General features: G+C 36.5%; 1 protein-coding gene across 7 annotated transcripts in view; it reads right to left on the reverse strand.

The window, feature by feature from the left end:
* The window catches only part of Tp63 (tumor protein p63), a 206,148-nt gene that overhangs the window by 27,381 nt on the left and 163,072 nt on the right, over window positions 1-15,695 (reverse strand). For all 7 annotated transcript variants that reach the window (XM_013513584.1, XM_005383231.2, XM_005383230.2 and 4 more), the window contains one exon: window positions 2,094-2,280. In XM_013513584.1, coding sequence (XP_013369038.1) covers window positions 2,094-2,280 — 187 coding nt within the window. The remainder of the gene's footprint in view (window positions 1-2,093; window positions 2,281-15,695) is intronic.

The following is a 15,695-nucleotide window of genomic DNA, read 5'->3' on the forward strand; positions in this document are numbered from 1 at the left end:
ATGTATGGACAGAATGTTGGAGATCACAGTGACAGTGTAATAAAGGAAGTACACTTATTTTTCTCATTTGAGACAGGTTTCACTATGCAGTTCAGGCCAGTCTTGAGCTCACTTTGTAGCCCAGACTGGCCTCAAACTTACAGTGATCCTCTTGCCTCAGCCTTCTGAGTGCTGGGATTACAGGCGAGTGTCACCAAGCCTGGCAGGAAATACACATTCTTGACAAAAGGAACGGACCTTCTTGCAAAACTTGTAAAGCAAGAAGATATTTCAACATTTTTAGCAACAGAAAGGGCTGCAATGGTGACCTATATTTAGGAAAATATTCCTAGGCTTTAGAGTTTAAGGTTAACTATCCCAATTTTTTTTTTTTTTTTTTTTAGAACTGTATGACCTCATACATGGAGGGAACGTAGTCAAATTCCTCTGAAAATGGAAGCAAAAAAAAAAAAAAAAGCCATCAAGTGAATTTAAAAAACATTAGTTTGAGAAAAAGTCCAAAGTTCAACTGGAAAAAATACTAAATAAAAAGAAGAAATTTAAGGCTGGGGATGTAGCTTAGTGGTAGAGCATTTGACTAGCGTGCATGAGGCCCTAAGTTTGATACCAGCACCAGAAAGAAAAAAAGAAGACTGGACAGGACAAGACAAGACAGAAGGTCACAAGGGCAGACCTTCCCCTTGCTTATTCCTTTCTATTTTTCCACTTTTAGATCTTACTTCACTTATAAAGCTAAGAAACTTTTTGGCTTTATTGTGCAGAAGAGTCTCATCTGGGGGAGAAGAAAAGGGAAACAAGGTTTTAAAAAGCCTAGGCAAAGTCTTACAAAATTGTGATATTTGGGAGTACTCCAGAGGAAAGAAACGGCTCCAAGAATTAGAAGCCATAAAGCTGTTCTAATCCTTTAGCTGTGTGTTCACATTCTATGAAAACTACTCAGTAAAAGTAACAAGCTAAGTGCACCAAAGATGTCCTTGGCAGCAGCATCTACTTAGACATAAACCAAAAAAAAAAAAGAAGAAGAAGAAATAGAAGAAGGAGAAGAAGAAGGAAAAGAAGAGGGAAGAGGAGGAGGAAGAAGAGGAGGAGGAGGAAGAGGAAGAGGAGGAGGAGCTAACAACATTTTACAAAGTAGTAATTTTGATGGAACACAATTAGGTAACCAGACAATGAAGCTGATCTCTATGGAATCTAATATAGACCCTATACTTATATATTGGATGTTTACACCACTGATATTTTCCCCTAAGTATCCTAGTATATTTCTCAGTGTTTACACCACTAATATTTTTCCCTAAGTATCCTAACCTCCAACTCTTTGCGTGCCGTAAGTGCCCGGATGATTCCGGGTGCTTTCCCTTGTCCCTCTTTCCTGCCCCTCACTGCTCTCTACTTAGCCCCCTCACAGAAACATCATAGCAGATCTATGGGAACCCTCGCAAACAGTGACTTCTGTAAGTTCAATAGGTCTGAGGATCAGAAGATGAGACCTGGCTTGTGCATGGACCCGGGCTTAAAGAGAATGCTCCAGCTACCTGCCCCTGCTATAGGGTCTTCCATTTGACTACCTCCCACAGTAAGGCCTGCCCTCCTATCTACTTCTCTCACCCATTATTTACACTCCCATTTCCTTTTCTTCTTTTCCCCTTCCCCCTTTGATTTGGTTCATTGTTTCTCTTCCTTTATGTCCCTTCCTTTCGCCCCTCCAGCTCTCACCATATACAGATTGAAAATCACGCTGGGAAAGGCACTAAAACTGCAGAATGTCAGAGTTATGCCAAGCAGAACAACTACCATACTGCTTTGCTTATGCCTTCTCATTAAAAAAAAAAAAGCAAGAAAAAACAAAAAAGAGTGAAGTGGTAGGGAGACCAGTCCAGGTTATCCAGTAATCATGAATATGAAATTAAGAAGTTCAAACACTGTGAAAGCTACAAAACTATTTAGCATTATTCTTACATACTGTGTCAGCTATTCTGGAGTAGACTATAGCTTACAGAAGTACAAAGCGGGTAGGTTGGTACCAAAAATGAACGCTCATAGCACTGTTACCTCCCAAGGGCTGAACAGTGACAGACTGCAATCATACTAACCCTCATTGAATTCACGGCTTAGTTCATGGTTGGGGCATCGCTTCACCACTTCTGTGACGTGCTCAGCTTTCTTGTAGACGGGCATGGCGCGGATAACAGCTCCCTGAGGAGGTGGTGTCATCACCTTGATCTGTATGGGGCATGTCTTCGCAATTTGGCAGTACAACTTCTTCAGTTCTGTGGAATACTGCTTAGAGACAGGTCCAGGGTACAGGGAAGGAGAGAGGCGAGAGAAGAACATTAGAATACATCTATTTATTATAACTTTTATGGCTTCCTGACATTACGTCTACTTATATGATATGTGGAAATCCTACTACAGGAAGTCTTGTTCATGAATGAAATTAATAAATATTTTTCCATTTTAAATAAAATCCTGAGTTTTTAAAAGATAGAACATTTATGCCACTCCCTGTTTCCTTCCCTATAGGATGAAGAAATTTGGGTCCAAAGGGGTTTAAAAAATATCAGGAGAAACCTCAGTGATTACAAGAAAATAAATGGGAACACAATATTTTCATGAACTGAGTGGTTCTAAACGACAAACTGTAAAGAAAGCTTCCTGCAGTGCAGGTTATAATTAATCCTGACCTTATAATACCCAAACATGTGAGCCCACCTCCAACCAGGGATGTGGGGATGCCTGGCTTGCCTAGGTCACACTGAGTGAAGACGGGTTGTGTTGGGCCACACATAAAACACCTAATACAGTCATGAATATAAGCAACAAAGCTTCCCTTATTTTTAATTTTTTGATTGTAACATGGGCATATCTAACCCACAGGCTGCAGGTTGGACGCCCAAAGAGGTTCAAAGAAATCATGGCTCCTGGAGTGTTTTTGAAAATGAAATATCTAGCCAAGAATGAAGAGGTTTTCTCTAAGCTCAATTACTAGAAAACTGCAGAGGAAAAGCACCCTTCAATCACTGCACTTATTTTCTGGTGTTATAGGAAAAGAGAATGCAAAAGCCAGAAGGGGCATTTGATTGTGTCTGCCTCAGAATGTGAGGTCTAATGTAACACAGCTAATCATGGCATCCAAAAGACCCGGATGTATATCTCACACACGAAGGAGGTTTCCTCCCCACCCGCCTTCTTCAGGAGGAAGAAGTTCAGTGGTAGCTGGCTGATTGTCAAATCGGCAAAATACAGAGCAGAAAGCATGACAGCAAGAACCAAAAAGAGGGGAGACAAGTAAAGGCCCCATCCTGCACTGCTTCCTCTTCCACCTGTCCATCAGAACAGAAAATCTCCATTTGGATCCATACACTGTACTAATCCCTTTCTCTCCTGCTGTCTGAGTCAGGGCCCTATCCCCACATTCCTCCTCGCTCAGATGCTGGGGTAAAACCACCCAGGTGCTGGAAATTCTGCCCAGCAGTGGGGCACCTAGTAACACGTACCCAAACAAAGGGTAAACACTCACATGGGCTGCAGTCCCAAGTTGGCACCAATGTCTTCCCAGGGGAAAAACAAGGGGAACAAGACCCGCAGTGGCCAAAGGATTCATTATTGGTCTGCTTCACCCCAACTCAGAATGGAAGCAAACATCTTCCCAAAAAGCATCTTTAAAGCGATTACTTTATCTCTTTCTTTTGAAATATAATATTTAATTGCATAATATTTCTTTTGCACTCAAGTATTTCAGCATATGAAGTTTTTAGTTAAAAATTTCCCAGTGCTAGCAGGGTATTGCAAAATCAGTCCTCTATGCCGGTAGGCCAAGGATGAAACACAGCTATTTTCTTCATAGCCTGAAGAAATAGGAAACATGCCAAAAATCAACTGAACAAATAAAATTCTGCTTAGGAGACACTGAATGAAATGTAGATGGATACTTTTGCTCTTGTGTTTTTAAATAATTACTTTAAAAACAAAAGCATTATTTGACAAGGTATCGAGGACTCATTTTTATAGGGTACTCCAAGGAAATAAGCATGCCCATCTGTGTTTTAGTTAGGAGACCTATAATCTTTAATATAAGAATGAGTTTCATAAAATGAAGTGTAGGAAAGATGACTGAAAAATAAGTCTGTCAGCTAAAACCTGAAGGCAGCTAGGGGATTCTTCAAAGTAGGTAAAGGCTGCAAAAAGGAAGTGTTTAAAGAAGGATAGTTTCTTAAGAGAAACATTCCCTGGCAATAATGATTATATCGTAAGTCAAGTTTAAAAGACTAAAACAAGTACAAAATACCTAAAATAAAGTTAGTCAGCATCAAATACTCATCTTCACTTCTTCTTAAGAGTTGGGGTGATTAACCTAACTTCTGAGAGTCAGTAATGATCAATAATAATAACTTTATCGTTCAGTGAGCTCTATTCCTGGAAATACAATCCTCACATAATATTCTGAGGAAGGTTATTATACAACTGAACCCCTGGGAGAAGGAGATTCAGAACGCCAAATTGTTTATAGACTTTACAAAAGGAATAAAATTCTTAAAACATACATTATAAACTCTTCTCCCAGGATTAAGAGCAGCACCCACGAGCAAACATTCCCATTTCCGCATATCCATAAATGTTTGCATTAACTGGAAAAAATGACTAGAAAGCCTTGCTCTTCGGGTTGGATTTCAACACCATTAAGTGAACCACAAATTCAGAAAATCATAGCCAAAAAAAATAAAAGTTTTTATTTTTCAGCGCTTTCTGAATTTCAGAATTGCAGGTAACAGATAATGGACCACTATTATTATCCCCATTTTATAGATAAGAAAATTAAAGCACAGAGAGGACTTGCCTGAGGTCGCACGGACAGACTGCTTGGTCCCCACCGTGTAATAGCAGTAGCTTCACCTCTCGGTTCTCCTTGCTCACTAGAGCAAATTTTTGCGCTTAAAGATTTTTCTAGTTTAAAATATTGAGGCTACTTTCTAAGGGAATTTAAAATGTATTCAATCTTCTCAAATATTAAAATGGAGGCCCAACGTGGTAAACTTAACATCCACTCGCTTTACTTCTCAGTAGAATGTTTTCCCATTTAACTGGAAGTAGAAAAGGCAAGTGATAGATTTGAAAAAAAAAAAAAAAACCTGAATGAGGAGAGAGCCTGGTCAGGTCAATTTTGCAATGTGAACTTTTCAAACATGTGCATTTATCACCCACAGTTCAAGTGTGCTATTCCGTGTCTAGTTGGAAAACTCCTGTCTTCTGTCTGCTCTTGACGCTATGCCAGGGCAGTTAAGGTATTGCTCCTCAGCGAGGACTGCATCTGGTACTGAGAACTGTATTTTCCAAAGTTACTGATGAGGGTTTCGTATCTGACCAAATCAAACAATCTGACCAGTGCCAAGACGCATCAGGTTTATTGCTTCTGGTTAAACCACTAAGCTTGTTAGTCAATAAGCAGCGGCTGTAAAGTGCTCTGATAGGATCCTTTCTTTACAAAATCAAGTCTACCACCTATTTTCTTTGCTGGTAGCAAGTCAGTACTGCTCAGGGTTCTTTTTTCTTTCTTTTTCTTTTCTTTTTTTTTTTTTTTCCGGCACGGGGAATCGAACTCACGACCTCGTGCTTGCCAGGCAAGCGCTGTGCCGCTGAGCTAAATCCCCAGCCCTCGGGGTTCTTTTTTCCCCCAATACTAATTTCAGTCCCCCTGACCGATAGTGTATTAATAATTCTTTACATCTGGCCACAGTCTTTACCCTCACCAACTAGCCATATCATCTTTTCCAATTTTCCAGCCTTCTGCAACACCACGTAAACAGCAAGCTGATTTAGGTCATGATTCTTAAATACCCCGAGGATTCAAGTTCACCAAGATTGCAAATTTGAACACACAAAGATTCTTTTAGTATTTCTGGATATGGATTCCTAAAATTCACCTCTGATTTGCACTTCAACAATGACTTAAGAGTCCATGACTCTGAACCTTGCTTTATGTTTTCTTGCATGCGGAATTTTGTCTTCATTTCTTTTAATCAGTTTTACTGATGTATAATTTCCTGTAAAGCACAGATTTTTTTAATCTTTTTTTTTTTTTTTTTTTCGGTACCTGGAACCAAACTCATGACCTCAAGCTTGCCAGCCAGGCACAAAAATTTTTAAAAGGTACAAGTTGATGTACACAGCTATATAATAACTTTCAAAATCAAGATATTGGGAATTTCCACCCTCCTCCTTTTTGCCTTATGGCATGCAGGTGGCCCTTCCACAATCCCTAGTCCCAAGCAATCATGTGCCTATGTTTTTGAACATAATTTACTTTTCTATAATTTTATATAAATGGAATAATATAGTATATAATATTGCATTTGAGATTCATCCATGTTTTTGCATTTATCAGCATTCTATTTTATCTTTGAGTACAACACTCTTATTTACCAATTGTTTGGAGTTGTTCACTGTTACAAATATAACTATTATGAACATTCATGAACAAAACTTTGGAAGACACATTTTCATCTTTATTGAATAAACACCTAGAAGTATAACTTCTGGGTAAGAATACACATAACTTTACAAGGAACTGTTGAACAGTTTCACAGAGGTTATGCTATTTAACACTCTTGTCACCCACAGTATATGAGGGTTTCATATCTTTGCCAACCGTTGATTTTTTTTAAATTCAAGTCATACTAGTACATGTGTAACCCATTACATTGCAGTATAAACATTCTCCAGAAGATTATTTTGTTAAGTAATACTTATTTCTGGTACTTACTTCTTTTATCATTTTCAGGTACTTATTTCATGTATAATTATATGTAACAAAAACAAAAAATATTTATTTTATATTATTTTATGTACTTATCTGCTACTCTATTGTGAAGTAACTTCAGATCTTTCTGAGTTTTAGTTTTCATTTGAGCTCCTTGTGTTGTTGACTTGTAAGAGTTATTTATATTATTCTGATGAAAGGACTTTTATCTGATAACATTTTTGAGATAAATATTCTTCCATCCTGTGGCATGGCTTTTTAAAACATTTAAATTTGAGGAGTTATCAATAATTTGCCTTTAAGGTTCTTGCTTTTAACATCCTACATAAACTTCAATTTAACTTTAGTAGGATTTTTAAAATTTTTTCTTCAAGAAAATTTATAGACTTGGCTTTTACATTTAGGAATGTATCCATTTTCAGTCAGTCTTACATGGTGTGAAGTAAGAGTCAAAATTCTTCTTTCTTTTAACAGACATCTAATTTCTGCAATACGAGGTTTTGAAAAGATTATCTGTATCTTTCCCCTGTTTTTTATTTGTTTGATTGTTTTGAAAATCTGCTACCCACATGTGTTCAGTTCTTTGTCTGGACACTTAGCTGTGTTGAATCTTCTAGTATAGTCTGGTATATAACTCCATTTAATTTGGGTAGCTTTGTTTGACATCACACATATTTTGTACTTTTCATGAGCAAGTATTTATTAGCTCCACCCTGTGGTATTTTATTTTTTTAAAAAATTGCTGTAAATACCTTTGTTATTTTAAATGTAAATTTCAGTTTTTTAATTTTGTTTATTGGCCATATTTCCTGAGACTTTGCTTAATATACATATTAGTTCTAGTAGATTTTTATAAGTACCTTAAGATTTCTACATAGATGACCACATCAACTACAAATAGTTTTACTTCTTTCTATTATGTGCCTTTTGATTTTTATCCTTGCCTAACTATAAGAGTTAAATGAATGCTCAATTTGCTATTGCTTCCATTTTAAAATTAGACACTTAGATCATTGAATTTAGATGTTCTTTTACAAAATGCAGCATTTAACTCTACAAAGTTCCTTTTGTAAACACCCTATGGCTATTTAGTTATGTCCAAAAATTTTGATGCACTGAATTCTAAATATTGAAGCATACATGACTTGCATCTTTTGTGTGTTCTTTTAAGCCTCCTTCAATACAGTATAATAATAGATGACACTCATAGTTCTGAGAAAAATAATTTTTTTGCTTAAGATTCATATTTGCTTTTAAGTTTCATTTCTAGCTGAAATTTATTCCCCCCCCATTGTGTTTCTTGTTACCATTTAGAACAGATTTTTTCCATTGCTACTCCAAAGGTTCTCTCATATCTCTAGATAGATTTCTTCTATGTACAGGTATTCAATCAAGAATCTTAATGAGTTATACCTGAAAAGAAAATGTTCGATTGTTAAGCCTTTTTGATTATGCAATTCCAATACTGATTTTCCAACAGTTCTTGGTTGGATGTCAAATAGTTCAAATCTTGTATTTAAAAGCGGAAGGCATCTCAACCTTCAGGCCTGCCACTGTGACAAACAGTTATATAAGATTACAATTTTTAATAACTCCTTCCCAACTTCTTTTTCTACAAATTTTCTGTCATTTTTTTCATAATTTTAATAACATGTGCACATAGATACTCTGGCAAAAGATTACAATCCCTAATCCAGAGATACATAACATCAACATTTGGGACTTTTTTATACACAGACAAAATTTTATATGAACACATAAACTGGAGACATCATTAAAAATGTTTATTCCCCATTTAATATTCTTGATGTTAAGTGGTTGCTGTTATAGAATTAAAAGGGATATATCAGCATTTAATCATACTTTTCTCACAACATAAATTTCCCTCAAGTTTAAAAATAATACCAGATAACACATTCTAGTATGTACATCCTCATTACACACATAGATTTTAGATGGATGTCTTAAAACAGAGTAATTGAATCAAGACATATTTCAGTGTTCCAGAAAAGTCTGAACTGAATCTAAATCTTCTTCCTTAATATTAAGACAACTAATCATTTCACCCTATTTCCCTGTAGGGTTTTGCTTGTTCATCTTTTTAAAAAGAGTGATAATGCTTTTTAAAAGTGATGGTTTCTTTTTCTTGAAATTGCTTGGAAATTGGTGAAGACTTTAAATTCAAATGCATAAACTTAAATCCAGGAAATGTTTCCTGCTTTCAAATTATATTCTTGTTTCATTCACTTACTTGTTTTTTTTTTGTTTTTTTTCCGGTACCGGGAACCGAACTCACGACCTTGCGCTTGCCAGGCAGGTGCTTTTGCCGCTGAGCTAAATCCCCAGCCCCTCATTCACTTATTAATTTCTAGAAACATACAAGTCTGATGTCACGTCCTCATTTTCTATCCACCAGAATTTTATGTACTTAAACACTAGTAATTATTGTCCTTCTTCTCTGTTTCAGGAAAGCTTCTAAAGGATGACATCTCTACTATGTGTGTAACATTCTGTACTTCTGCTGCATTCTACTACAAATAGTACTTTAAATTCTTCAGCATTTCAAATGTTCTTTATCTATGACATTTTAAGAGTCATCTTCTCATTTCAGTCTACTGTGTTGGTTTATTGTTTTCTTCTCCATCTTAATAGCATTTTTGTTTTATATGGAACCTAATTTTTGAACATTTCTTAGAGTTCCCAGAACAATTTATTTTATTCTCTAGATGACTCTCTGTACTGTTTTCTTAATATAGTCCTCTAATTCACTTTTGTGATTTTTCAGAAATATACTAAAATACAGCCAGAGCGAATACTTGCATGTTTCCTGTCTAAAATTTTTCAAGCCAGTTCTATCAGGTCGTGTGTATATGTGTATGTGTGTGTGTGTGTGTGTGTGTGTGTGTGGTGCTGGGGAATTAAACCCTGTGCGTTTGCACATGCGAGGCGAGCACCCTACTACTACTACACCCTACTACTAGAGGTGAGCTACAACTCCAGGATTTCTAGGATTTACTACAGGATTTTCAGTAGCGAAATTTCCAAGTAATTCTATCAGTGGATTGAGTGTCCAATTTAGTTCAGTACTTTCTTGGAATTCATAATATTTTAGTGGAGGCTTAGCAAGGCCAACACTAGAAGCTGCTAATGTGTTGTCATGTTAAGCTACCAATGAAATCTCTTTTACCTATTTTCACATCATTCAATAATTGTGTAAAAGGGGCTGGGGATTTAGCTCAGTGGCAAAGCGTCTGCCTGGCAAGGGCAAGGTCGTGAGTTCGGTTCCCGGTACTGGAGGGGAAAAAAAAAAAATTGTGTAACAAAAATATTTGCTCACTGTAAACTGTACAAAGCTAGGTACTCCCTCTGAGAGATATAAGCGTTAAAAATCCTGGAATGGGGGATCTTCTGTATCCCCATTGCCTAGGATAGTATTTGAAATATAAATTTTTTTAAAAATCACTTGATTTTTGTACTTGTACTGCTCTCAGTGTTATAGCAGAATGGAGCATAAACAGTATATACTGAGTATGGCAGAAGTATATAAAACGGGTTAATGCATAACAGAGGACAGAATGATTAACTACCGAGTAATAAATTTTATATTTATTGAGCACATACTATATTCAAGATTTTGTTTCAGCTTTGGAAATTGAGCACTGAACTAAAATAATATCCATGCTCTAATGGTGCCATTATTCTAGAATAAATAAATGCCATTTCAGACAGTGACCATTTCTATAAAGAAACGTAAAGTGCAGTACGGTCAGTTCTAAAGCAATGGAGTCAAAAGTCAAGAGTTGTGGCACCCAAAGTAAGGAGGAAATTAATTTATCCATGATGGTTAGGGAAGAATTTCTTGGTAAGGTGACATTTAAGAAAAAATCTGAACTACTGTAATAAGTTGTTCTACGCACATAACTGGGGAAAAAGTGTCCCACATACTAGAGCTAGCAAGTGCTAAGGTCCTGGTGTTTATGTCCATCACAGCCAGGGGCTCTGGAGAGAAGTTAGCAAAGGTCACAGATGTAGGGTGGAGTATCCCAGATCATTCAAGGCTTTGGTTGGCCAGGGTCGGGGCTTGAGAAATTTCATAGGCTTTAAAGGATAAGCTATCATTTACCAAGGGGGTTATGCAGCCATGCAGGGGAGGACAGGAGAATCAAGAGTCAGGCAGTGAGTGGTCTTTCCCTGAGGACAGAACTTCTTGAATAAAAGCACAGCGATGTCAACTGTGGGGAAAGGTCAGAGTGGTCTGATGCAAGAGCAGGAGAGGCCAGAGCAGACAGCAAGGGGGCAAACTGGGACAGCAGCTATCAGATTCTGAGGAGCCTTAGATCTTACAAGAAACCATGAAAGAAAAGTCACTGAAGATTAGGAGCTGGGGAATGAACAAATCAGTTCTTTTGATTCAAGAATACAAAGCTGAAGAAGTTGGAGCATGGGAAGGAGTGGCTGACCCAGCGGGACAACTGAGACAAGAAATGCAGTGAACCTAAGCTAGACCAGTAGAATGGGATGAAAAGAGGGAAAGATGGGAGGAAACTTGGGACTTCAGATGATTCAGTGTCCTTGCTTTCATCACAGAAGAGATGCATGAGAGCACCTAAGCAGACCCAGTAAAGTTACTATTTAGAAGAAAAGCTACATACACAAACAATGCATGCATATCTTTTTTCCAAAATCAAAGCAGAATAAATGAGTGCTTTGACATAGGGCTCTGCATATTCAGTATTCAGCTAAGATTGGGCTTAGTCAATGGACTTGTCAACAAAGACAAATGATAGTTTAATTCTGGGTAAATAAAATAATGTACAGTCACACTGGAATTAATAGAGCAGTTTTGTTATAAAGAAGAAAAGGACTCGATTCTCAAGACCAGGAAACAGACTTTTGTCTAACAATAGCCATTGAGGACAACCCTGGCTGGATTAGAAATCAAAAGCCTACATTTAAATTCTGCCTCTTCTGTTTATTTCCAGACTCTTTATGTTATTTCACCTTTCACAAATACAAAACAGGAAAAAAATATATATAATACATATTTGTTAAAGTAGAAGAAAAAATAATGGCTGTGAAACTGGAGTCAATTCTAAAGACCAAAACAACAGGCATGCATTGTTATTGCTACCAAAACCTCAGATTTCTAGGATCCTCTACATAGAGTGCTTAAGTCATTAAAGAAGCACTGCAAAAATGGTATTTCAGCCTGATGAGAACATGGTCATTGCAAGATAACACAAGTCTTCTCAGTTTATATAACTTTGTAATGAGTCACACAGTTCATTTTTGTCTACTAATAATCACTAGGTTATTAACCATGTCAACAGTTAGGTCCACTTGTTTAAAAAAAGAGTGAATCTGGTTTATCCACTTCCATAAATTTTAAATACATTCCATATATTCATGAATATGTGTAATATAATTTGTGTCTTTAAAATTTGTTTTAATTACACTGTTCCCTATCCATATCAATCTGTTCTTTTCATTACCCATGCTTTCAAGATTGACCCCTGTCCTTACACACACACATACATTTCATTCATTTTAGTAATTGGAAAGTCAGAGGGAAATGAGATAAGGTGGAAGAGATGCCTTTGATCCAACATTATATTTTATTTAATGAAAAGATTTAAAACAGAATAAAATATGAACATTTTCAGGTGTCTTAATTTACTGGCTGTTTGGTGTGTGCATGTGTGTGTGTGTGTTTATTGTATTTCCTAATTTAAATCTTAATGAATAAATGTAGCATGAGGGATGTTCATCTGTAAAATTACTAGCCATCTGTGATTTGAGAAGACAGAGAACACAGATGTTAGAACTCAGAAAGAATTTCATGGACGGTCTTGTCCAAATCTTCTTCTGTCTTTAATTTGTAGATACAAAAGAGAAGTTTATAAGATATAATTTATTCATTAATTCACTAAATCTTTTCCAAACACTTGATCAATCCAGGCTCTGTCCTGGCCACTAGGGAATCAGCAGTTCCCCTTATCTTAAGGGTGTTGACCTAAAGGAAGGACTGACATTCAAGAAATTACGTCTAATAGGATACAGATTCTGAAGCAAGGCAGGGAGCAAAGTAAAAACTGAAAATCTGTTTAGTTTGGAGGTTCAGGAGGCCATCCCTAAAAAATATTTCTAAAAGTTACACAACTAAATCTAAGCAAAAGTTATACAGCTAAATCTAGGCAATTAGGTAGACTCAGATTCTCTTGCTTCAGTAGAGGTAATGCTTTTGTGCTATATCATATTCTAATTAAAGAGTTTCCACAGAAAACCAACCTGACACTTTAAAGCAAGGGCTTGATTCTGTGTTTCTATTATTGAGTCACCCTACTTCAAGGCATTTTTAGCTTAAGATATCTTTGCTAAGACTTTGTTAGGAAGATAAATCCTGAGCACTTGAGCTTCAAGATCAGTTGGTTCAGCTACTTCATTTACAGATGAGAAACCCATGCCCAGGAGAAAAAGTGTTTGCTCAACATTTAGCAACCAGGACTATGCTGACATGTGTATCATACTTCTTGCCCTTCTACCCTGTGGTCGTAACACTCATGGCATGAGGCCAGAGTGGAATCATGTATTTGGTACCAGTGAATTTACATAAATACACAATTAAAAAAAAATATGAATACACAAGTACAAAATCAGAGGTCATCTCTAAAATATATGACCATCAACTTTCTACAGGATAATAAAAGGATACTGGTTTTTGTCCCAGTATCAAGTCCATGTTAGTTTAGTAAATAAGTCTGTCTAGAAATTGATATTTTCACTTGTAAATATTCACAGAATGGGAGCTTGAAAGTAAGTGTATCATAAAATGCTCATTCATTAGTCCAAGAAGCAGCACCACCCTATCAGATCTCAGGCTGGATTAGTCAGCAGTGATGTCCACCAATCATTTTAGGTATGTAGATGAGCTGTTAGGTGCCTCTTAAATCCCTGAAAAATTTAATATAAAATTAGAAAATTAAATACTATGATAGAGAAAAAGAAGGAAGCACTTTTGGAAGAATTTGCTTCTAAACATGGAAGTGGTTGACCTTTCCAAAGAAGTCATGAACATCTGCTATCCACTGAGGAATTTCAGACAACTCACATGACCTCCCTGAACCCTGGGCCACTCATTCATAGAAAAATAAATGGGGGAACCCTGTTAGAGGGCCTATGGTTGCTTCATCCACTTTGAATATTTCATGACTTGTTGCAAACTTCTCAAAGAACTCTGTTTGCAAGTTCAAGTTGCCCAGGTAACACTTTAAAAAAGAGTGTGGAAAAGATAATGTGGACAAAATATTAAGAGATCAGGAATCATGACATATTCATTATATATATGTGTGTTTTATATATATATATATATATAAATGTATATATATGTATATATTTGTTTATTCTACAGAACCAAAAGCTCATGAGTATGCAGGAAGACCTTCAATTTTGTGTTGGCTTTCAACCAAATCTCCTCATACATAAACATGACAGCTTGGAATATCAATATGATATTCAAGTATCACTTCACTGGCATGGAAGAGGAGTGCTTCAAGACTAGCAAGTGAACTAATCTCTTTCTTGCTATACAATATCCTTGATAAAAATGAAAAGTAATCTTTGCCTGTGTCTTGTTTTGTTTTGTTTTGTTTTGGGAAAGAGGAAAGGAGATTTGGCATATTACGGGTGAGCTGTTTAAAGCCAAGTATCATGTTCAAATAAAATAATTCCAGGGGATTTTGGAAAACGAGTAAATTCAGCTCCTTTACTAATCATATGTTGCAAAGAAAAGGGAGGGGAAAAAAGCATTCCAGTGACTAGGACCCCATCGTCACCACCTGCCTCGGTGACATACTATATTACATGCTTTTGGCTGCCAGACTGGTAATTTGGTATCACAGCACATAGCCATGCCAGCTAACATCAGCATGCACCTGCATAATTTTCCAACACTCCACTTCTGAAGGTACCACCAAGATCCTTCTCCTTACTCTACCAAAAACAAAAAAAGCTAAACATTTACTTCCTTAAGTCTCTCCCAGGAAACAGTGACATGCTATGCTCAAATTTCAGATTAAATATGGATAGAGTGATTTCTAATGAAAAAAATACTTTAGTAATATTATAATCCTCCTCATTATTCAATCCCTATTAAAGGGAAGAAACTGGGCAGGTCAATGTCAAAACCATCTTGATTCTGTAATTCCAGACTGATCCATATCTAGCATATTAATTTACCAAAAGAAAATGTGTTGAAACTAGCTTCAAAAGGTGATTAAAATATACATTGGACATTACCTGCAGAATAATTGACCCTAGCTTATGAAAACAGATGCACTGTGACCCATGAACACTTATGACAAATTACAGACCCAGAGAGGATGCCTGGATCTGAAGAGAGAAGAAAAATCTAAGACATGCTTAAATGCACCAATCAAAAGTATTAGTTGTACTTTTGGTCTTGTGAATGAATTCAGGTTTACTGAAAGGAAAGAAAAATGATGAAATTTAGGAATAATCTAAACTATAATTACCACCCACTCATAGAAACTGCTAGTGGTACTTCTAATTTATGGTTCCTCGTCTCACAGACCAGAAGAATGCTTTGGTCTGTACTATCTCAAATGACCTAAAACACTTGATAGGAATTCCAAAGTTCTCACAATTCCATGGATCCCAGTTTAATCAGTATCAAGTACAAAGTGTGTTTGGCTTTAGTGCTATCCTAAAACAGTCCTTTAACTTTTTTTCCTTTTCTAAACTGTTGTCTTTGGCATCAAATATTTAAATTTTCCTTCAATAAGGGAAAAAAGGTGATGTAGTCAATAATTGGAATGGGAGAAATAAAAATCTCAGCACGTGGCATGTTCAGAGAGGGCAGATTAAATTCCGGAAGCTGACTCATTAGAAAGAGGTTCACTAGGGAAGAAACATGAGGTGC

This window comes from Chinchilla lanigera, unplaced genomic scaffold (assembly GCF_000276665.1).
Source record: "Chinchilla lanigera isolate Chin_1 unplaced genomic scaffold, ChiLan1.0 scaffold00019, whole genome shotgun sequence".
NCBI lineage: Eukaryota > Metazoa > Chordata > Mammalia > Rodentia > Chinchillidae > Chinchilla > Chinchilla lanigera.